Genomic DNA, 22,929 nt, shown 5'->3' with positions numbered 1-22,929 from the left:
ATTTGAACTTTAATTACATAATTTCCTCCATCAAAACTGTGCAGGTGTGCCTAATACACCATTGATGGAAGAGTATTTTTTTCTATACTCAATGGGAATATTTTTTCTTGATGTCCTATAAAAGTAAAAATAATTGGTTATTATTTAAATTCAGTTAATTAAAAAAAATGAGTTTAGAAAGCAGTATAATATTAAACTTAGAAATAAAAAATTCAAACACAATATCCACAAGCTTTCCCTCTTCGAGCTATGATTGTTTTTTTTTATGATTTCCAAATTGTGCAGAATACGCTCTTTTTGGTGTTTTGGACAGATGGCATCCATTTTATCATTCAGAAACCTAAAATATATGTGAGAATACTAGGCATCTAGCTTCCTGGAAAATTCATTTCCATGCTGTGCTTCCTATCCACTATGTACCTTCATGGGGGAGAGCCAAGTTTAACACTGTAAACAATTTTCATTGTTTCTTTGAATTTATCCAATATTCCTTATCTTTGGAGGCTGACAAATCTGTCTCCACCATCTATTCTTGTTTCAATAGCCCAGTACTAAATGCATTATCAATTGTGTCTCATCTCTGACTGACCAAGTGAAAGAATTAGGGATAGATTGAAATGGTTGTACCCAGACAGAAAATGGTATTACTGGAATGCTATCTGTGAGCTCTCCCACTTTTGAGAAGGAAGCCCTGCATTCATTTGCATTAATGTCCACAATATATTTATGGGTTAATAATTTACTCCTCTCAGAAGTGAAGATTGGACTCACAGTGATGTTTTAGGATTTATATGCAACTTTTCAATAAATATTTTTTAATAAGTCTTTATTTATCATTAAATAATTGATCATCACAATGGGTATGCTTTGATCCAATTGTGCAAGATAATCATTTGCATTTATTATTTTAAGTTACCGGATTAGATAATGACTTTAAATGTTATTGTGGATACATTTCAATCTATCCTTACTAAAATGTGTGCAATGCTTCTGGTCAAATTAAACAGGATCAAAATGTAGAGATTTTTCTGTTTCCTATCCACTTTTTTTTATAATTTCATTTAATTATATACAAGGCATCAATGAAGAGTGATCATCAATTTTTTTATTTGAATAAGTTCTTGTAAAATATTTAACTTTATTTCATTGTTTTCTTAATATGTATGTGAAAAAAGTATGATTGCTTTGACTCTAGAATTGCTTCAGTAGCAATCATTGAAATGTGCTCATTTTGGTGATGTCTTTCTCAGATTATGAATAACACTCCACAAATGTTTCTTCACATTGTGGGTAGGATGAAGTCACATGGAGCTAGGTCTGGGCTAGAGAGAGGATGAGGAACCCTTTTCACATTAATTTTTGCGAGATAATTCCAATTTCATGGTGGTTTTTATGGAACACACTATGCACACACGTCATATGTGCAATATTTATTAGTGTGTGGCATGCACTCAATGAAATTATATGATGATAGTGCTCATGATGCTCTTCTCTCACAGTGGCAGCAGTAGTGTTAGTGTTTACTTCCATAAGAGCAGTGACTAGAGCTTTAGGTCTATCTTTCTTTGAAATGAATCATCTTCCCTCTTTAAAACATTTAATATCAATTCCTATCTGTACTATATGGAAGAATTCTTTATCAGTCTCAATAATCCTCCCGCAGCATGACATAGGCTGCTACTGATGATTTATTGAGGAGAAAGCAAAATTTCAATGCAGCATTGTTATTTATACTTTTTGCAGTAAGCCCACTGAACATGTTTTCACTTGCAATGGCTGTCACTGATGCAATGCTGAGCAGATCAATGACGCTAGAAGCATATGCATTGCACAATTAACTAGCAATGTGAAATAAAATTTAAGTGCACTAAATTATGTTTATAACAAATTATGATTACTCTTTGTGAAGCAACTTAAAATATTGTGAAAAAATAAATGGCATTTAAGGAGAGAGTCAATAATTTCATATGAATGTTGGTTATTATCTGTAATATCTCTAATTTGTGACTTAGTATTATTGTTATGAAAATCCTTTATTTTGTCTGTATACCTTTTTCATAATTCACTTTGACGGGTATAGGTGGAATAAAAAAATATCATAAAGAATGTGCTTAATGTCAGATATCTTATAGCTGTTAAAAACTTTAAACTTTTTAATATTTTATGCGGAAGCAAAATTAACACTAGTTTGTCAGGACATAATTTTTTGGGATAGAAAAATATGCTGGAAAGTGTAATGCACCACATTTTGTATAATTTTATCCATTCTATGCCTTAACTCAGGCAAGATTTTTCATGTATATATCCACAGTACTTTTAACTTTTGAAGGAATTATATTTATAGGATGAATAATGAACTAAAAAACAGACATATAATGATGTACTGATGTTATTAGCATAGTTTTGAGACGATTTTTGAGTTAATGCTTGTTTTTCTCTGTTGGCACTCTATCTTTCAAATCATTGTGCTTTATCCTTTGGTATGAATAAGTATGAAAGAAGTAATTAAAATTATTTTTTATACAGGTAAGGGACAGGACAGATCAGTACAAAGGATTGGGTGTCAACTTGAATGACCCTTATGAAAATTTCCGTAAGAGCAAAGGACAAGCATTCATAAACAGAATGAAAGCACGTGCTGAGGAGTGGTTGTAGTGTTGGACAATACTGTGTGGCTGTGAGAATGAGTGAATGGTTGGTGCCTGTATGTCCCCTGTAAACAATTTGCTCCATGTCCCAATGAACAAGACAAATGAAATTTCCTTTTCGAAGTGCTATGGAACAAGAGAAATTGCTATGCAGAAAATATCCAAGAACACTAAGGAAATAATTGAAGTGGCTTTTTGGAAACTAAATAATTTCCATGCTGTGTCTGTGAGGCCAAGTCATTGATTGCTTGGAAGGGAATAATTTGAACACGGCATCCAGGTAAATTTTCTGATGTTGGTGATTGCAGTGCTGGATTTTAAAACATTTTGATGAGGACTGTATAAACATAAAAGAGTGATTCTTCTTTGTGGAACTTGGCATTTAATTGCTATGGATTGAGGCCTGTGAAACTGAAGTTTCTCATTTGCAATCTTTTACTGGGGAAGAAGAGATGTGCAAATCATGTGCCTGGTTACTATACACCCCAATGATATTTACATCAAACTCTCAAGGTGTTATCTATTTTTCCTGGTGTGGCGGTGCTTGCAAAGATCCAGTAGTGAAGGTGGTTTTAAAGTCAGCATATGTGATCATCTATTCCCATCTTGATGAAGGATCAAGTAATAATTCAAGTCTTGTTCATTCTTTTCCAAAAGATTAAGTGAAATGAAATAGTAGCAATATTTGTGATTTCTGTTGTTTTTGTTTTATTAGATGTTATGTGATGATTGGTAAAAAAAACTGATGGACCTCAGTTGTGGAGGATTGAATGCCTGTTTGTTATAAATGTTTTTAAAAAGTCTTCTATCCTTTCTTTAAAGAAAATATCTTACTTATTTTGTGGATCCAGCCATAGTCTCATATTGCCTAGTGCTGTCGTGACTACAGGTTTTATACTTGCTGCTAAGAGTGACATGTTGTTCACTCACTTTATGCAATTGGAAAAAATAGATAATTATGCATATATCAAACAAACTAATAAAACAAAGTCTTTTAGAAAATTGACTCTTCATTTATTTTTTAATAACCAATGGTTGCCATGGTATAAGCCATAGTTAAAGAAATGTATTGACTGTAGGATGAATTAATGTTCCGCATATTTTCACTTAAGTTGTCATTTCTGGGTGCTATGTCCATGTAGAAAGTTTCTTGGGGAAGGTGGTATCATGTGTGAGTTACAGAATGTTGAGGAGACTTAAAAGGTAAAATATTCTATTAAAATTTTGGAGCATCTACCCATGGCCAACCCAATTTCTGTTCATTATTAGCTTTGTGATGCTATGAGTGTTGGATGCATCTCATCTCAATTATAGCTAAGTTATGTTAATGTTATCATATGATTTCATGCATTTTAAATGGGAAATAAATGTACCTCCACTTATTAATGAACATCCAGTAATTTTACCCAGGAACAAGTGACATGCAAAGATTGCATGGGCTGTCAAGTTGGCCAGCAGCTACTGCTAGTTCCATTTATAGAAGAATGTTACATAATAAAAGTACAGCAAATGGTTACTTTCTGCAACCCTAGTTGAAAGTAACAACCATTGTGGACACATCTCAGTTAAATGGGAGTTGGGCTGAAAAAATGTAATCAGAAGTTTCAAATCCAGAGATGGATTTTGTTTACCCTTGCTTCTTCCTGGGAATCGTACTGGGCCACCTGGAATTGAACTTTCCGAGAGTACCTGTAGATTACTATTGATCGGATAGATTTCATGACTCATGGAAAAGGATCCATAAATAATTTTAATAAGCATCACAGTAATATGTTTATATGAAGAATATCAACATTCTCTGGGTTGCTTATCATTTGGAGTTTTACTATTCTCCTGGAGGTTTTTTGATTGGAGAGCAACCTCTATAAGACTGATACTGCCTTCAGATATGAAGCTCTGGAGTATTATCATATTTCTTGGAATGAATGCTCGTTCCATTTTCATGGGTTAAGTATCTTCATGTATTTGAAGAGTATTATAATTAATGGAAGTTAATTTTGATGGACCTCATCCACTGTTATTTAACGTTGAAGGGTGATCTTGAAAAAACTATTGAGATGACTCATATTTTTAAAGGATACAAAAATTCCAGCTGTACATATATTTATGAATACAAGTATTTTTGTTAGTAGAACATGATCTGAAGTTCCACCTACCACTGTAAAAAATTTAAAATTTGATGTTATTGCAAAAATAAATTGGTACTGCTTGGACCGACAGGTTGTTTCAGGAACTACATCACATTTTTGTGTTGAAATCTGGAATTACGAGTACATCAGTTTTATTTTGATAGGAATGTATTGGAAAAATTGTAATGTAATGATTTCATAAGTGGCAATACCCTTTTACATTGTGTTCTGCTCTAAATTAACTGGGTAATTGGTGCATGCTGAGGTAACTTAGCTCAGTTTATGAATATGTTACTTGATATACCTAAATTTTTATAAAATGTTTTCTCATTTAAATTGTCCTATAGAGCTGAATTGTAATACCTACATTATTTATTAGAATTGGTGATTTTGAAAGATTTGAACATATTTATGACCTAAAATGCTTATTCATACTCTTTATATTTAGTTAAAAAATCAGAAACATTCAATAAAACATTATTTCACACATCAAATTTGGATTTCATTGGCTGCAATATAGGAAAAGTTTTTGTTGAATTAATGTGATAAAATAGTGATAAGAAGTTCAATGGCATTCTCTGTATATGACAGAAAAAAAGGCTACACCCACACACACACACATATATACATATATATATATATATGGTATATATACATACATATATTTTATATATATATATGTGTATATGGTATATATATATATACCATAAACACAGTAATCAACCCAAAGGTTGGCTTAGTAGGTGATGGTAGAGTTCACCCAGTACTAAGCCCTATACGGCATGTGAAATTCACACATCCAGGGTAGGCCAGTTCCTTTCCCTGTGCTGGTTATGGTTTCCCAGGAAGACCTGGAACCCGAATAATCACTTTAGCTTGGGTGGAGCTGCAGCTGCCCAGAGTGCCTTGCCCGGGAATCGAACCCGAGACCCTCCAGTCAGCAGTCCAACGCTCTACCCACTGGACTACCATGACCCACACACACACACACTCACACACACATATATATATATATAAAGAAAAAGATATTGCACCACTAATAACTATTAAGTTCATCATGGGATTTTACAGGAATTTAAAAAATGATTATTGATTAAATAAAAATACACTTTATTCAAGATGTATGTACAAATGAAAGTGAAATGATTTACGTTAGGCCATATTTATTTAACAAAACAGGTTTTTTTTAGTTACCTTTTTCTCACAGAAAATATCTTCTTTAATTCTCTGATTTGAGTTCAAAATTTGTTACCACAATATACATTTTTGATTCAGTTTTTCTAATGTTTTGCCAATATGAATCCCTTTTAAGCAATTGAATAGCCAGGAAATTCTAGATATTAATACACTCTGATTCATCAAAAAATTGGCTATACAATAATAAACACAGTAATCAACCTGAAGGTCAGTTTGGAAGGTGTTGATAAGAGTTGACACAATATGCACAAAAAAATTAAAGTGTGTTGGCTCCTCCCATTATGTTACATGGCCTGTTTTTATACTTTCTAGAGATATCCAATTCAATCTGAAAGTAAAACAAGACTTAAGTTTTTCTGCTTAAATGATCACAAGACATTTTTGCCAAACATTGGAATTTTGTTGACTCAAATGATTCCCAATAACATCACATTCCTTACCTCCATTTGCAATTCCTTTGTTTTATTAATTATCAGTTTTATTTTAGGCTGAATGTCTATAGCACCACTTGTAGCTTCCTCTTTCTTCTCCTGTAGAGCTTTCTTGGACAAGAGTATTTTATCCATAATTGATAATTTTTGTTTCAATGTAAATGCTAGCTGATCAACATACCTATGAATAATAATGGCTTTTATTAATAATCAAAATATGTATAGGAATGGATCCACTCAGCTAATATAAAATCAATTTCTGGCAGTCAGCTGCATTCTTTGTTTAACAGGCATTCTTTGTTTAATGACTCGGTTGCTAATTAAATTTTTGACAATTAATACAACTTTTGAGAAAATGATGGACTAGTTAGTTAAAAACTGTGAGAATGACCAATCAAAAACATTTCCCATTAAAAAATCCATTAATTCTACCTTTAATTCTTTATATTAATTTCATCACCCTTTTCGAGTTTGAAATATATTTTTTAAATTTAATTTTTTTAACGCAATGAAGATGCATTGGCACTTAAAATTAATATTTTCATTGATGAATTATCCAGATTATTGCTCAGTTATGCTTTTTAAAAGAACTTTTTAAGGGAGCCTGGATTCTAGTTTCGGTCAAGGCAAATGATTTACAACTGAAATTTCTGCATTTTTAAGAGCTTGTACTGGTTAAAATTTACATGCCATGATGATTGACGGCATATTTGTCAACTCAATGAAAGAAAACCCTCAAAACAAAGAATACCAAAAATAAATAATATAAAAGTGAATATTTTGACTAATAATACATAAATAATTTTACTTTGAAATGCTTGTTTATCACGAGGAATTGTAAATAAGCCTTACTGAGTAGTTTTTCAATGAGTTCATTACCTGGGAGAATGCTTTATACTATGTAACTGGCAGGCACGCTTGTCCAACACAGCAGCTATAACATCTCGGGTTTGTTTCAACATAGCTGATGTAGATCCTGTGGTCTGCATTTGTAACAATGCTGGTGCTTCTGACATCTGGCTTAACCCAATCAGATGATCTGTATCACTTGCTGCCATTTCAGACAAACGAATCAGCAAAAATGACTCCAGCTAAATAAATCATTAAGTATTTTTGTTGTAAAAAAATGGTTCAATGGTGTAATATACATGAATTGAAAGTTAGATGCAACAAACCACTTCCTCTCACACCAAAATTAAAATTTTGAAAGGACCGTACCTCAAGGAGCTCATCCATAAGTTTATATCTTGTTTCTGGATTATCAAGGAGTGTGTATGCTTCCTTCAATCTGGCAACTCCTCCAGACATACCAGTTTCTTCTACCACAATACCAGATTCATTCAAAGTGACATCTGCCAAGTCAATCTGCTAAAATATTTCAAGGGAGGATCTGATTAACAACAATAAAGTCAGATGAAAGGTATCCGGAATAAATAATTATTTCTTTTTTTATTGCTAATTGCTTTCTATTGCTTTCATTGCTTCTGAAACAAATACTTATGGCATTAACATGCATTTTCTTGGACACTATCCCTGGCTCACGCCTATTAAAAAGTTAATCAAATGATCCACACTCTCTCGTAACAAAATGGTGACATCATGGAACTCATTTGCATCAAGTCATTGTAAGGAATGCCATCCAGGAGTAACAAATTACAATGGAATGGCTGACTGCAGATCACTAATTTAATTGTGCAAAATATAACTATGTACAATGTGTTAAGTACAGCTGTATACTCAATACAGAGCAGGAAAACCTAAAAACATTACTCAGCAAAAATATTTGGCTTAATAACCACAACATTACTGAATAAACTGGCACCATTTGGAATCCATTTTTAGAATAATACAATAATTAGATTCATACCTTGCTGATACCATCAACAGTGTTCCAATCAATTGCCTCATCCACAGTGCCCCAATCAATTCCACCTGAAACAAGTATAAATAATATAAAAATAACCATGAAATCCATTTAACCATGCCAAAAGTGATTTTCCATATGGCATAATAAAAATAATGAATACTACAGCTTTGAATCACAATCATGCTTCTGAATGCTATTCCAGTTTAAAGGGGATCGAGATGGTGCGGTGTCTATCATACTGGCTTCCCACCCAGAAGGCCCGGGATCAAATCCCGGCGGTGTTTCTTCTTTTCAGAGGTATCTCGATCCCTACTTGAGGTGCTTTTTGGAGGGCACTTTGAGTGAGTACACCATCTGTTGGATGGGACGTTAAGCGGTAGACCCCTTGGCGCCTTTTGTTAAGAGTAGGCTAATGCGGATGCCGGGTTTCTTTCCACCCTTCATCCTTTCCTGTCCATCACCAATGGCGCAAATGACCTCAGCTGTCAGTCGCCTACCCTAAATACTACGAGGGTCATCCGGAAAGTAGTACCCGTTCGTGCCGCATGAAGTGCTGACGACGCGAGTAGCCGCTGGACGAGGTCAGATAGCTTCAGTGGCTTGTCTGCCTTCTCTGAGCCAAGTTGCGTGACGCTAGCATTGCCTGTGTTGTTTCTGTGATTGTTTACAATGTTTAAAAAAATTGAGAACGCCGCCAGTTGTGAAGTGAGGGCAGTGATTAAATTCCTCAATGCAAGAAACGTTCGCCCATGTGATATTCATCGCCAATTAAAGGAGGTGTATGGAGACAATGTAATGGACGAGTCGTCTGTTCGGCGGTGGTGTCGCAACTTCAACATGGGGAGGGGGAACACACACGACGATGAGCGTTCGGGGAGACCGTCTGTCATTACAGACCAACTGGTGAGCTCAGTTGACGAATTCGTGAGGAACGATCGGCGCGTCACAATTGATGACATCTGTGAGCATTTTCCCAATGTTTCTCGAACAATTGTTTATGAAATTGTTAAACACCATCTGCATTATGCAAAAATTTGTGCAAGATGGGTCCCTCGCGTATCTCAATGAGCTGGCGGCGAAGGACTATGCAGCAGGAATACAGAAACTTGTCACACGTTATGACAAATGCCTTAATTTGCTTGGAGATTATGTTGAGAAGTAGTTTAAAGTATCCTCTTTCAAATAAAATTTTTTATGTTTGTTAATATTTACTTTTGTGTCTTTATTTCACGAACGGGTACTACTTTCCGGATGACCCTCGTACTACTACTCCAGTTGATTATTGGGAAATATTTGGACCACTAATTTACTAATAGCATAAAGAAAGAAAGAAAAGCCACTTAGACTCCATACATGCTGTCATGGTCACAGCTCTTAAGATTAGGGCACAAATACCAATCGACTGGGCGAAGTTAGGCTGGTTAAAATGATAATTAAAAACATTCTCTTAAGTGCCACAACTGCTTAAGAATGCCCCAACATTCACATCCAAGTAAAGCAAAAGGTACGTAGTCAAAGCTTATTAGCTGAATTAGTTTACCTGCCTATGGTAAGGATTTCTTTCAAAGAGATAAAGTATTGCCTGAATAACAAAATTAGATTAATGGAAAAACAATCCAGGCTGTTTGTGAATTGTATAATAGATCAGTTGACCCCACCCAATCAGGGATCAATGCAAATATTACCCTTTCGACAAATGACGATTAACCTGTAAATAAGTTGGTGGAAGTTAGTGGCTAAAGGCAACTCATTTCACCGTAACCCATATACAATATTTTAATTTTTTTTCAAGTGAGATATCATGAAAGTGAAAAATCCTTAGGCTTTAACAATAAAGGATTAAATAAATATTCACCTTCACCAAAATCTATTTGATCATCATCAGTCTTGGATGTGCATTCGTTAACTGTAGAAAAATCAATAGCTTCTCCACCAAAGTCAATCTGTAATTTAATTATAAAATCAAAGTTGAATTTTTATACTTATGTATAAATATTGCAATCAGAATTACTGTAAAGGATACTTAACTTTTCATCATTTTGATCAACTTGTTCTTCATCATCAAACTGAACATCCAGCTGTGGCTCTTCAATTTGCAGAGGAGGTTCACCATACATCCATTCGTAAGTAGTCACATTCCCATGATCTTGGAGAAAATTTTACAGTTACATCTGTATCGTACTTCCATAATTAACTAAACTTAAGATAGAAAATGACAAAATGATTGTAAAAGCAATACCAGCAAATACCTACCTATAATATATTTGAGAAGAGGCAAACAACCTCCATGATGCTCTCGCCCAATAATAAATTTAACAAATGCTTCATAAAATTCTTGGGCAGCTTTTAAAGATTTTGCTTTCTTAGCAGCATCATTCAATATCTTAGGGAGATCGGCGAGACAAGCAACAAGCTCACGTTTAATTTTCACTCCTTCGATTCCAAGTTGCTTACATTGGCTATTGAATTCAGCTTGGACTGAATTAGCAGTTTTGGTATAATCTGCATCCTTTTTTTCACATTCCTGTGTAATTTCAATAAAACTAATAGCTTCAGACAATTTTCCCATGGTTTCGGCAAATCTAACTAAGTAAAAATGTAAGAAAAGTTACCCACATACCAACTGTATTTGCTCAAATTTTGCTAGTTGTTTCTTTAAGCTTGGAACTTCATAATTAATATTTCTTATCAACATTTGAGCAGCTTCGATTAGATAAACATTTTCCCTTTCATAAAGTTTGATTATTTCCTGCCAATCTTTCATTCTCTGAGAGCCATACATGCCAAAAATGTTTTTTGAGTCCTTTTCAGTTTCTCTTAATATTTCTACTATATTTTTGCAATGGAAATAATTAATATCTAAAAACACAAAAGAAAGAAACACAGACTTAAGTAAGTCAATTCACCTCATGAAATTTCATATTATTATGCCGTATAAATATTTGATAGAACAAAGAAAAACAACACTAACATATTATCATGAAAATAAAAAGTAACGAACTGTGTACACGCAAGTTAAGAGGGAGTTTTCGACAGTACAGACTATGCATATTAAGAATGATGGATATATTAACAAGCCAAACCATCGTCAACCAATGTCCAACGAACACTGCGAACAATACTATACACTTACTACTATATAGTAATAATTGATTGAACTTACAAGATCCAGAAAGCAGTTCCGCAATCCCAGCATGGACTGGCATATCTTGGATAGCATTGTTTATTTTTTCTCGTATTACAATTATTTTATCTTGCCATTCCCTCTTACAGTGCCTCCTACTTATTAACCAATCTATTAGTTTATTTTTATGGATATCAATGGGTATAAGTTGTTCCTATACACAAAGAAGCCAAGAAAAAAATACTTGTAGTGAATAAGTCAAAGTGGACTGCTAATATATCAACTTCCATAATAATGTTGCATTCGCTATCTTCTTTCAATGTACATAAATGCTCAGATGATAATGTCATTTATGTGGTTGAGATTTCAATACATTCAAAAAATTAAATACCTCCATGTTTTAACAATCTGTTTTGTGTTTACCTCCTACCACATTTGCCAACACATCATGAATGTTATGAAGCGCATGTCTGCGCTCAAAAAACAAACGATAATGTGGACGCGCTTATTTACGCCATGGTAGTGTTTTCGTGGTTTTCAGCATTAAATTCGTGTATTCGTCGTTTCATTTTAGTATTTTTTTGACGTGATGTCAGCTTCAATGACTTCGAGGCGAGATTAGCGTGTGACAGTTTGATCGTAATCGCCTAAGCAATTATTAAGTATACCTAACCGCTAACTTGAATAGCATTTCAACGCATTAATTATGATTACGTTTTAACGTTAAAATAACGGTCTTTCAAATAACGCAAAGCTACTTTCATACACGATGCCCATACTAAAGCAACCTTTACCGCTGGAAACCATCTGCGTGCAATTGCTGGCCGAGGCCTTACAGGTGTCATTTACTAATATCGAAAATTTGAAATGTGATGATAGTGTACAAGATAATATTTCATCAGTGGAGTTACAGAAGGAGGTAGAATTGCATCTAGATGGATTGCCAGGCCCAATTTTAGAAGTAGTTTTGCCTGAAGTTTTACATCAACTACTTATTAAATTAATCAATAAGAAAACAACGAAAGGTTTGATCGTTGCCTTGGACGCTCTTCTACGTCCTAGTCTTAAATCAGTCGACCTAGGGAAGCTTTTCTATGGAACAAGACTTCCTCGAAAAATCACACAACCTTGTGAAGCTCTTCTTCCTACAAAGTTTATGTACATGAAAAATTTGTGTGAACTGGAACTCCTCAGCAGATGCACAGACGACATTTTGTTAACTCTGGCCAGGTGAAAATGCCACAATGTAAATTTTGATGCCTAGAATGTTTATTTCGAACATTATTAATGGTACGCTCACATATTTATCCACAGGTGCTGCACATCTCTGAAAAAGCTTGACATATCGTACTCGGACCTTGTGACAGATGATGGACTGCGTTATTTGTGTGGCCAAACAGATAATGAGGAAAGTGATTGTAATGGACCCTGTAAGGGGTGCAAAGAAATTGAGTGGTTAGGCTTGCAAAAACTATGGGAAACAACGGTTGATGGTGTCTTAGTTGTCGTGGAAAACTTGCCAAAATTAAATTACCTCAGATACGATCAAATTGGAGAAATATTTTCAAGAAAGCTAAATGGAAATAAGTGTTCGTTTTCTGAATCCAAAATTCCAAAATTACTCAAAGAATATAGGTTAACTCTTTTTGATCAAACTTACGACGTGTTTACACCGTCTGAAAATTTAGTAAGGTATATTGCTGACTGTTGCCCCAACATTCAAATGCTACACGTTTATACCGCTGATAAATATTTGCCTTCCCTCGGAATGTGGAAAATGGTTGAAACCTTTGAAGTAGAACTTGATGGGATATGTGGATCAGGTCTAACTGATTACTTTGAGTCGATGGGTTTAAATCTTGTAGTAATTCACGTAGCCTTTGAGACGATTGAAGCTCGCCATTTGATTGCTCTTGGAAGGTGTTGCTTGAATGTGAAGCAGTTAACATTAACGGGAAGTGAAATATTCGAAAATGAATCACTGAAGAATGAAAAATATTTCACCAAATTGGAAGTTTTTAACATGCAAGTATGGTGTGAGGAAGGTATTACTGGAAATCTTCTCCTATACTTTTTCTCTTCCAGTGGAGAACTAAGGGAGATATCACTCTCTGCAGCAGTGAGATTTTTAGATGATGATTTCTTCCAAAGTCAAATTTTGGCGAAATGCCTTTTCTCCAAAATTGAAGTGTTTTGTGTCCTAGGCAGTCCTGAGGTAGGTGCAATTCGCCAGATATGTTATTTTGTCACTTTAAATTCCCAGTTATGTTTTCCCCAGTTAAGCATTTGGTTTTTTATTTTAGGTACCCCTGACCCTTAATACTGCTCGTAGACTTTTGCTCCTTTGTCCAAACTTGAACAAATTGTCGTTGACCCGCTGGAACGATTCAGAAAGAAACATGAGAGAGTTCAAAAAGGAGATAAAATTGAGTAATTATGATATGCTGATTACTTAAGAGGTTGTAATTTTTGTATATCTAATGTGCTGTATAAAAGTTTGTATTTGTGATATATAAAGATCTTTAACTACATTGAAAACCTTGAATTCGAAGTCGCGCGTGTGGATGCGCATGTTGAAGAAGAAATTCTGCCTACCGGCACATGGTAGCGCCACTAGTACTGCGTCCAACTAATATAGCGCGAGCTCACCCTGCCGCGAAAACACTGCTAGTACCGATCAGCTGTGAAAGTGTACACACGCGCGATGAGAAGGCTGAGATGACAGGCGCTAGTGCCCAGGTACGAAATACCCTTTTCGCGCTGGATTGCTTTGTTGACTCTCAGGGTTAATTGCTTGGACCAAGCTGAAAAACATTTTTGAGGCGATTGTGTTTGAAATCAAGTATAAGTTGGTCGCTATGGCTGAAGCCCGCAGTGCTGTTAGTGAGCTTCGAGTTCCGCCCAATTTGGAGGATGGAAGAGACTCATGGAAAATCTTTTTGAAAGAATCATGGAAGTCTATCATTAGAAGTTATTACAGAAAAAGGTAAGAGTTTACATGCCCTCAAGCTATTTCAACAAATATCTCTTATCCCAGGGATTTCGGTATTGATTACTTTAGCGGGGCAGCTGCGGAGTGGATGTGTTTGGACTTATCCTCAGCTATAATGCTTGAAAAGCTGTACTCTTATGAACGTGCATAATGTTTACTCATCGCCTGCTTTTGGGAAAGATCATTCTTCTCATCATGTTCATTCTCAAACAGTTATATTGTATGGACAGCGTCTTGTTTTATTGATTAACGTCATAACGCTGCGAATGATAATAAATCGCCGTGCAGCATCTGCCAGTGATACTCCGTCACTGCTTTGACTCGCCGTTTTTAAAGTTGGGGCTAATTGATGGATAGGTGCATTTCTGTTGTTGTTGGTTTTACCCTATCAATAATTTAAGACGATCGGGTGAATTTCATCGCGGTCATTGTTTAAATAGCAGACCGATTGTAGAATTTTTGCTGAGTTATTCATTTACTTATCGTGTTTTTCTTTATTGAAACCTCGAATGGAAACTGGAGGGCTATTAATTCCAGACAGGAATTAATTTTCAATGACCTACGTGTCCATGTAAGAAACATGAAGGACAATAACGCGAGTTTGTAGTAATGTTAACATTGTACCAGTTTTAATCATATTGGGATGTTGTGGTAGAGAATCCGGTCTATTCGAGCTAATGACCCATTGAATCTGTCCTTTAAAATTCAGACTTGTTTTTAATATTAAATTTGTCAGTTTTCCATGCCATGGTGCAGTGTTTGTGGGATATGTGGCGCGTATGGATATAGGAAATGAATTTTTATTCCCTGCTACTTATTGAAATCCCAGATTAAATGTGTATCCTTTTTGAAATGCTTTATTTCTCTATCATTGTGCGTACGTAATGGCTACATTTCATTCACTATCTTGTTTGTTGCTTATGAAGGAAGTGCGCTGGATCCTGTGTCGTCGTCTTTTGATTAAATGAACATTGGGTAGTATTTTTTACGTTCCATGTTGCGGAAAGCTGCATTCGCATCGAAATACCCGTTTGACACGTTACGTTTTGTCTTTTCGGAGTTACATCGGAATGGTGTAAAATGATCGTCTTATTGTATCTTATTTCATTTTGCTCTACTGGAAGTTAATTCGTTCTCAACCTAATTTCCATTTTCGTACCTTCAGAAAAAGCTATGGAGCTCGGGAATATACGCTCCCGCAGATCGCACTTTCTCCTTTAGTTATTCCTTTTATTAAATAGTAATAGCCACCGTACTTTTGGTTTTATGGCTTATGTTGAATGTTTTGATTGTTTGATACAATAAGTGTATCATATATTGAGGCAATGTTCCATTAATTGACCAAGTTATAGGTGGGCTTAACAATTAAAAAAATTTCACGGGGTAAAAATATCTGATTATCGTGAGGCAAGCAATAGATCCCAGAATAATAATCTCATGATATATGCACTTTTTCTTCAAAACATTTCCAAGTCATTGGTGGGCGTGTTACCGTCGGGTAATTTTCGATCTCTCGCTCACAAATTTGCACACTTTTCTGGCGAACTTTTATATTAAGTGCGACATGAAAGCGTGACTATATCTCGGATTCGTGGAAAGGCTGATTTATTGCTTGCTGATCAGAGGTACTGCGCGGATTATGGAAAGTGGTTTAGTAGTATGTGACGCGGTATTTAATTCATAGATAAATTTTCCCCGATACCGCGAGACAAGGGAGGCCGCGACTCTACTTGTTTTGAGGGCGCCAGGCTAGCCGCATGGCTAGCCGCAGAGTCACGCCGCTGGCTGTCACCTGGCCCATCACACTCCTCGTCCCAGGGGAGGGCTCGCTCACCTTTTATGTGCCCCGGGGTGGGCAGCGGCTCTTCAGCTGAAATCACGAGGGACGCTAGGAGGCGCATAAAAATGGACTACGACGAGTAAACTTCACAAGAACTATTTATTATCACAAGAAAAGGTGTGGGCGCTCCCAAGCAAACATGACGCGCGGTGCCGACGCCTGCTGGGCCACGATGTTGGGTGGCCGCTCGGCTGCAGCCGAAGATGGCCGCCTCGCTGTCGACTGCTGGCTCCCGATGTTCCGGTCGGGGCCTGCGGGGGGCCCACACGGCGAGGTCGGTTGCTGGCACGCGCACCCCCGGTGTTCGCAGGCTGTCGGTGACTCGACGATGATAGCACACGACCTTCTCTCTCGGGCATCCCACAACGAACTCTCCTTACCACGTGTTGGCCGACACTCTCCGCGCGCGGCGCGCCCCGCTCCTCTTTTTTTCTTACATACATTGTCGGCGCCCACAGATAGCGCCCCGCCGTTCTACGGCTCGCGAGAGGGGCGCGCGTATTCGAACTGGGCAAGTGACGCTGCGCCAAGCACAACGTCACATACCCCCTCCCTAAGCCGGACACTCGACCGAGTGGACCGCTTACAGACGAGCCTGCAACTTAAACCTATGAACACAATATAATAACAACAATTTCACAGATTTCTACCAGTAGTTCACTCAGTTTTGAGATTCTGTCTTCAGCTATTGGATAGAAAATGGATAGCACAACTTTTTCTAATTTTAACCACATTCTCTATGAACATCAAGTAATACATTTGGTATGAACAAACTTTTGGCATGAATCTTTCCTACACTCCAAGGGAATTTCTCACAAAATTTCAACAAAAGCATCACTCGCTCAGATAATTCACTCTATAAAAGGCAGTACGTCCTCCGCTCAAACACATCACACCTCGTTTGTAAACTCTCATTCATCACAATTCAAGGGCTATGTGCCGTAGCAACAATAATGTCCGACAGAGATTTTCACATTATTGAAAAATAAATCGCTCACTTTGACACACAGACAAGATAACATGAGGCATACACACAATGCTGACCTATTACATAATACCAAAATTCATAAGGAATTTTTTTGAGAGTGTGCTCCGTGGGCTTGGCGCTCGGAGGACTCACCACTTTGACGAGTGGATCTTGGTGCTATATATCTTTTCAAGTCGCCAATATCTACTTTCGCGTTTTGCTTATTGGAACGCGTTTCTACGATATAAACTGTTGGAGACAGTTTTTTTAGTATCGCGATTGGTCCTTCAAATTTAGGGGCTAGCTTGGCTGAAAACCTATCAATCCCACTGAACAGATGGTGGGTCCTACGCATTACTAGGTCTCCTACATTAAATTCGATGTTTCTTCTACCCTTATTATACGCTTGCGCCTGTTTTTTCTGAGCTTTCTCTATATTCTCGGCTACTAAATCTCGTAATAAGCCTAACCTATCGGCCCTCTTTTTCCACGCTTGTGGATCCAATCTGCTCTCTATGCCTTCCCCCTTCTCAAGCTCGCGCCGCAAACTCTTCACTGGCAGTGGATGCCTTCCGAAGTTCAAGTAGGCTGGCGAGATCTTAGTCGAGGCCTGCTTCGCGGTGTTGACTGCATGCCTTAGTTCGGGTAAATGCTGATCCCAATTTCTATGGTCTTTTTCTACAAACATCGCGATGGCCGTCTTCAGCGTTCGATTGGATCTTTCCACTGGGTTTGCCTGAGCATGGTATGGAGGCGTTGTTGTATGCGTTATTCCATACTCTGCCAATGCTTCTCTTACGCATTTGTTATCAAACTCTTTTCCATTATCTGTCAAGAGATACTCCGGCGTTCCCCAGCGAAATAGGACACGCTCCTCAAGTGCTTTAACCACGTTGGCCCCTGTAGCAGCTCTGACCGCCTTTAGCTCCACCCATCTTGTAAATAAGTCCTGAAAGATTATTAAGTACTTGTTCTTGGCTTTGCTAAGCGGAAACTCCATGAGATCTGCTGCTACGACGCTCCATGGTCTCTCTACCGTTCTTTTACCCAATAGTCCCTGAGGCGCTTGCTGCGACGTTTTGAACTGTTGACAGTCCTGACATTGCCTCACAAAGTTGTGAATGTCGTGATAGGCCCCTCTCCAATAGTAATCTCGTACGACTCGATCGAATGTCTTTTCCACTACGAGGTGGCCCGATGAAGGTTCACAATGGGCATCCCTTATGACCCGCTCTCGACATTCTTTTGGAAGCACGAGTTTCCAGCCCTCTTCACAATCAGCGATTGGATCGAGCAGCTCATCGTACTTGTAACGATACAAGTGGCCCGCTTCGACCTTCCAATTTTTATATCTCTCCGGATATTTGCTGACTTCCTCGACTCTGCGTTGGTAGTCCTCATCCTTTACTTCCGTAATTTCAGCGATCTTCTCTTCGCCAGAAAGTTGCTCGTACATACAAGATAGAGCATCAGGCAAATCATGGATTTTACTTCGACGATGCACCACCTCGAGACCTACTATGGTCACTTGAGCCCCGGGGTCATAGAGCGCAATGTACTCTTTTCCCCCGATCAGGACTGAGACTTGGTCTCTATTCTCTGCCGTCACACTCGCTAAACTCACTCTAGGCGTGGACTCCACGCCGACTCCCCCTCCCTGAACCGGACACAGCCTATCAGGTTTGTCCTCAATGGTTACAGGGTATGTCACACTCTCACTCGACTCATTCCTGCCCGTCCCTTTGTTGGGACACAACCGATCCAGAGTGAACAGTACTTGAGGCAATTTCTCATAATCGCTCTCCTGTTCTGATTTCCGGCCCGCGTGAAGCGACTGGGCAGAATCTACATTCCACGCATGTCTCGGCGGGCTTTGTGGCACCGACGAGATGCTCTGAGGCCTCTCACTCATTCTCTCACTCTCTGCTTGCTTTGGCGGCTGGAGACAGGCTGGCCTGTTCGATCCTACCAAAGACTTGACCCTTTCGCTTTCTTCTGACCTAACGGATTGGCAGAGCGGAGCTGACTCCGTCGACCAATGCGCCTTCTGCCCCATATGCGGTTGATTTGGTGGGCGGAGACGGGCTGACCCGCTCGGCTCGGCGAAATCAACGGCTGGACAGCAAATATCAGCTTTGCAGTGGAGGTCGGCCGTCCGTCTCGACTGCTCAGCTGGAGAGCTTTTCCTGATAGCTCCATTGCATTGGCCAGATCGATAGAGGTTGGCTGTCCACCTCGATCTGTAGATTTCTTCATCCTTGATCTTTGCCAACGCCTCAGATGGGTGGTGGATGTTGGCTGTCCAACTCGACCTAGGAGCAGATGTTTCATCTGGCCCATCTGAGTTTATCTCCCTTCCTTTCTCTATACAATCCTTTACTCCACTATTTACATCTTCCTTGATCGAATTTGGTTCGCAGAATTTGGCTGTCCAACTCGGCTTTTCCAAAATCGAATCACCATTTCCTAACTTAATCGACTTATTCCTACGATTATCTAGATCTAATTCAGCCGTTTCGTGTTCGACGGATTGGTTTGCGGGGAAGCCGCTTGGGCTAGGCGACTCCCCGCTTGTCCGTTTTCCTGCCGAGTAAACAGGTGTTTGCAATTAGGGCAATTAATTGCCAATAAGCCGACCTTGCCGCAAAGTTGGCACTTTTCTTGTGTCCTTCCAGGTCGACTGGGGCAATTGACACTGATATGCCCTCTTGCGCCACAGCTGAAACACTGGACTCTCGGGCACGCATTTGCCCTATGTCCCGACTCTCCGCAGGAATAACAAGCTCCGTCAAAGCCCGGTCCCTGGTCTCTCGCCTGTGAAGGCCTAGACCACGTAGGTCTCGTTATGGCCCTTCCTAACTCATAGCTGATGCTCTGTCTATGTCCATCGTCCCCTGATGCATCGTCCGAGTCATCACTGCTGTCAGTAGATAACGACCCGCTCGTTACCTCCGACTCTGAAGAAGATGACGAAGTGGATTTTATTTTCCTCCGATACTTTTTCTTGGAACCCTTTCTCAAGTTCACTTCCTTATCGTTCTTCTCACTGCCCAATTTTTGTAAAATTCGGCTAATTCCATCCGTTAGGTTGTTGATCATCTCGTTCTGCTGTTGCAATTGACTCCGCAACTCCTTTATTTCCTCAGAGTTGCGGTCGCTCTGTACTGGTATCTCTTTCTGATTTGATTTCGCTTCCGAAGGCAGAATGCGCAGTTTTTCCTTTTCTCTGGTCAAATCTGACGCTTCTTTCCTTTCCCCCAGCGGCGGAAAATCATATGAGTCCATCAGCGGCAGTTTGGGCTGAGGGCCTCCCGCTGCGTTTGCTGTAATGGTCCGAATGGGGTTCAGTTCCTCATTAATTTCTCCGTCGCTTGCGGCAACTTTCTCCGTCTCGATGTGCTTCTTTTTATGCCCCTTACTGCATGCCCGTTTCATTTTCCGCCCTGCATCTAGGTCTTCGTCCCAGTTTAAGGCGTATAAAGCTCCTGAGAGGGTTACATCGTCAGGCTGCACATCCTCGTCCAATTCTTTGACCATGGTGTCCCTAACCGTGGTTGTGCCAAAAGAAGCTTAGCCCGCAATAATCGCTCTTTGCGCACTAAGAGTGGCCCTACCAAGGAGTGTCCTTTACTTGACAACTCATTTTCCACCTCTTCTTCACTCATTTGCTTAATTATTTCAAATTCTGCCTTTACCGCTGAATGCCGTAGCAGTGCCCTCATATCTCTCTGATATCTCGCCAAAAATCCAGTGTCACCCTCCATTGTAAATTAGGAAGAAGAAAATTCTTAACCTATTGAATAATTAAAGGATTTGCCCCACCTAACCTAAAATACGCTTACTGAAAAAATTTAATCCTAATCTAAAGATATTTCCCTGTTCTACAGTTATTATAACAAATAGGGTAGAATAAATCAGAATTCTATATTAAAAGCATAACCTAACCTCAAAATTCAAAAATTACAAACTCCACTTCCTCTTTTCAAAGGATCCTCTGCCACTCTGGGGATACGTGGCCACGCACGGAGCTTCCCTCACGCCAATAATAGTAGTTAATCTTAGAAACCGATCGTCCCTCCGCAACTTAACTGGAAACAAGTCGCCTCGGGAATGTTCACAGCTTTCATCCCACCCTCAACGCCAAGCAACCACTCAAAGCAACCGCACAAACCACATTCAAGTACAAAAGATTGAGTAGAAATTATAATCTCTTATTTACTGCTTCCCTCGAAAGAATTTTAAATTTTTTAATTTCATGAAAATGTATAGCGAAAGAAAAAAAGGACTAATTTATAAATCAAATAGAAAAATTGTATACCGCTCGCGAAAGAGCTGTACGTAATAACTGGCGCTCGCGCGATGTTAATCACGCATCGTTCCCGCTCACACACACGCTATGCACACCATGCCGGTATCACTCCGCTCGCTCTCCTTCACACCATTGTTGCCTCGTCAAGGCCGACGCGACGCCATTTTACACTCGCGCCTCATGCGCACTCTCGAAATATAATTGTAACTATTCTCGCACAACAATAGAAAGGCTGCCCCACGTTGGGCGCCATTTGTGACGCGGTATTTAATTCATAGATAAATTTTCCCCGATACCGCGAGACAAGGGAGGCCGCGACTCTACTTGTTTTGAGGGCGCCAGGCTAGCCGCATGGCTAGCCGCAGAGTCACGCCGCTGGCTGTCACCTGGCCCATCACACTCCTCGTCCCAGGGGAGGGCTCGCTCACCTTTTATGTGCCCCGGGGTGGGCAGCGGCTCTTCAGCTGAAATCACGAGGGACGCTAGGAGGCGCATAAAAATGGACTACGACGAGTAAACTTCACAAGAACTATTTATTATCACAAGAAAAGGTGTGGGCGCTCCCAAGCAAACATGACGCGCGGTGCCGACGCCTGCTGGGCCACGATGTTGGGTGGCCGCTCGGCTGCAGCCGAAGATGGCCGCCTCGCTGTCGACTGCTGGCTCCCGATGTTCCGGTCGGGGCCTGCGGGGGGCCCACACGGCGAGGTCGGTTGCTGGCACGCGCACCCCCGGTGTTCGCAGGCTGTCGGTGACTCGACGATGATAGCACACGACCTTCTCTCTCGGGCATCTCACAACGAACTCTCCTTACCACGTGTTGGCCGGCACTCTCCGGGCGCGGCGCGCTCCGCTCTTCTTTTTTCTTACATACATTGTCGGCGCCCACAGATAGCGCCCCGCCGTTCTACGGCTCGCGAGAGGGGCGCGCGTATTCGAACTGGGCAAGTGACGCTGCGCCAAGCACAACGTCACAAGTAGTAAATTAGTAAATTTCCAGAATTTTAAATTTTTAGTAAATTTCCAGAATTGAAGCTATTGGGATAGTTATACACATTAATACAACTTAATGGAATATGGGATTAGCATAAAAATCTTATTTTCCAGCTAAGGTAGCAATCATTTCATTGACCAGTTTTATTTAGGTCGTATGACAATTAGCAATCTACTATATTCGTTTGTATCCATAATTTAATTGGGAAACAAATTGAAGCTGTATGCATGATTGTCTTAAACCGTGGGGTTTGTTTTGGGGCCATCTCTACCGTCGCCTCTCAAAACCAGCATTTGATCTTGTTGGATTGTATGGAGATTTTCTCTGATATTTACAAGACAAGCACAGAAAATCTCGTTTTAAAGAAAGCATCCACTCAAACAAACGAATCCATTTTAATCGACTAGGGGTTAATAAATGACCTACTCCAT

At 39.1% G+C, this 22,929-nt stretch overlaps 4 protein-coding genes across 5 annotated transcripts in view; 3 read left to right on the top strand and 1 right to left on the bottom strand.

Annotated features, from left to right (window-relative positions):
* The window catches only part of scaf6 (SR-related CTD associated factor 6), a 32,953-nt gene extending 29,097 nt beyond the window's left edge, over nucleotides 1-3,856 (top strand). The window contains exon 14 of the mRNA XM_071587453.1: nucleotides 2,527-3,856. Within this exon, the coding sequence (XP_071443554.1) occupies nucleotides 2,527-2,655 (129 nt within the window). The 3' untranslated portion in view covers nucleotides 2,656-3,856. The remainder of the gene's footprint in view (nucleotides 1-2,526) is intronic.
* A 2,007-nt stretch (nucleotides 3,857-5,863) lies between these two features.
* On the bottom strand, nucleotides 5,864-11,850 carry LOC139690227 (CDK5 regulatory subunit-associated protein 3). 2 transcript variants are annotated; one of them, XM_071587539.1, is made up of 11 exons: nucleotides 11,788-11,850; nucleotides 11,436-11,610; nucleotides 10,893-11,131; nucleotides 10,526-10,796; nucleotides 10,302-10,418; nucleotides 10,128-10,217; nucleotides 8,273-8,337; nucleotides 7,624-7,773; nucleotides 7,285-7,496; nucleotides 6,415-6,586; nucleotides 5,864-6,302 (listed from the first exon to the last, which is right to left on the bottom strand). In XM_071587539.1, exons 1-11 carry the CDS (start codon nucleotides 11,791-11,793, stop codon nucleotides 6,231-6,233), a joined length of 1,569 nt encoding a protein of 522 aa, XP_071443640.1. In that variant the 5' UTR covers nucleotides 11,794-11,850; the 3' UTR covers nucleotides 5,864-6,230. The 2 variants fall into 2 exon arrangements, with proteins under 2 accessions (XP_071443640.1, XP_071443641.1); XM_071587540.1 differs by having other exon boundaries at nucleotides 7,624-7,770.
* A 49-nt stretch (nucleotides 11,851-11,899) lies between these two features.
* LOC139690288 (uncharacterized) lies at nucleotides 11,900-13,915 on the top strand. Its single transcript, XM_071587649.1, has 3 exons — nucleotides 11,900-12,626; nucleotides 12,711-13,611; nucleotides 13,700-13,915. Exons 1-3 carry the CDS (start codon nucleotides 12,166-12,168, stop codon nucleotides 13,850-13,852), a joined length of 1,515 nt encoding a protein of 504 aa, XP_071443750.1. The 5' UTR covers nucleotides 11,900-12,165; the 3' UTR covers nucleotides 13,853-13,915.
* A 156-nt stretch (nucleotides 13,916-14,071) lies between these two features.
* LOC139690570 (carnitine O-palmitoyltransferase 1, liver isoform-like) overlaps nucleotides 14,072-22,929 on the top strand; it is a 128,386-nt gene continuing 119,528 nt past the window's right edge. Inside the window, exon 1 of the mRNA XM_071588044.1 lies at nucleotides 14,072-14,382. Coding sequence (XP_071444145.1) covers nucleotides 14,255-14,382 — 128 coding nt within the window. The 5' untranslated portion in view covers nucleotides 14,072-14,254. The remainder of the gene's footprint in view (nucleotides 14,383-22,929) is intronic.

The sequence above is a fragment of the Hetaerina americana genome, unplaced genomic scaffold, assembly GCF_022747635.1.
Source record: "Hetaerina americana unplaced genomic scaffold, ioHetAmer1.1.p SCAF_3, whole genome shotgun sequence".
Taxonomy (NCBI): Eukaryota; Metazoa; Arthropoda; class Insecta; order Odonata; family Calopterygidae; genus Hetaerina; species Hetaerina americana.
The sequence above is the reverse complement of the archived record's forward strand: the minus strand, read 5'-3'. Positions and strand labels throughout refer to the sequence as shown.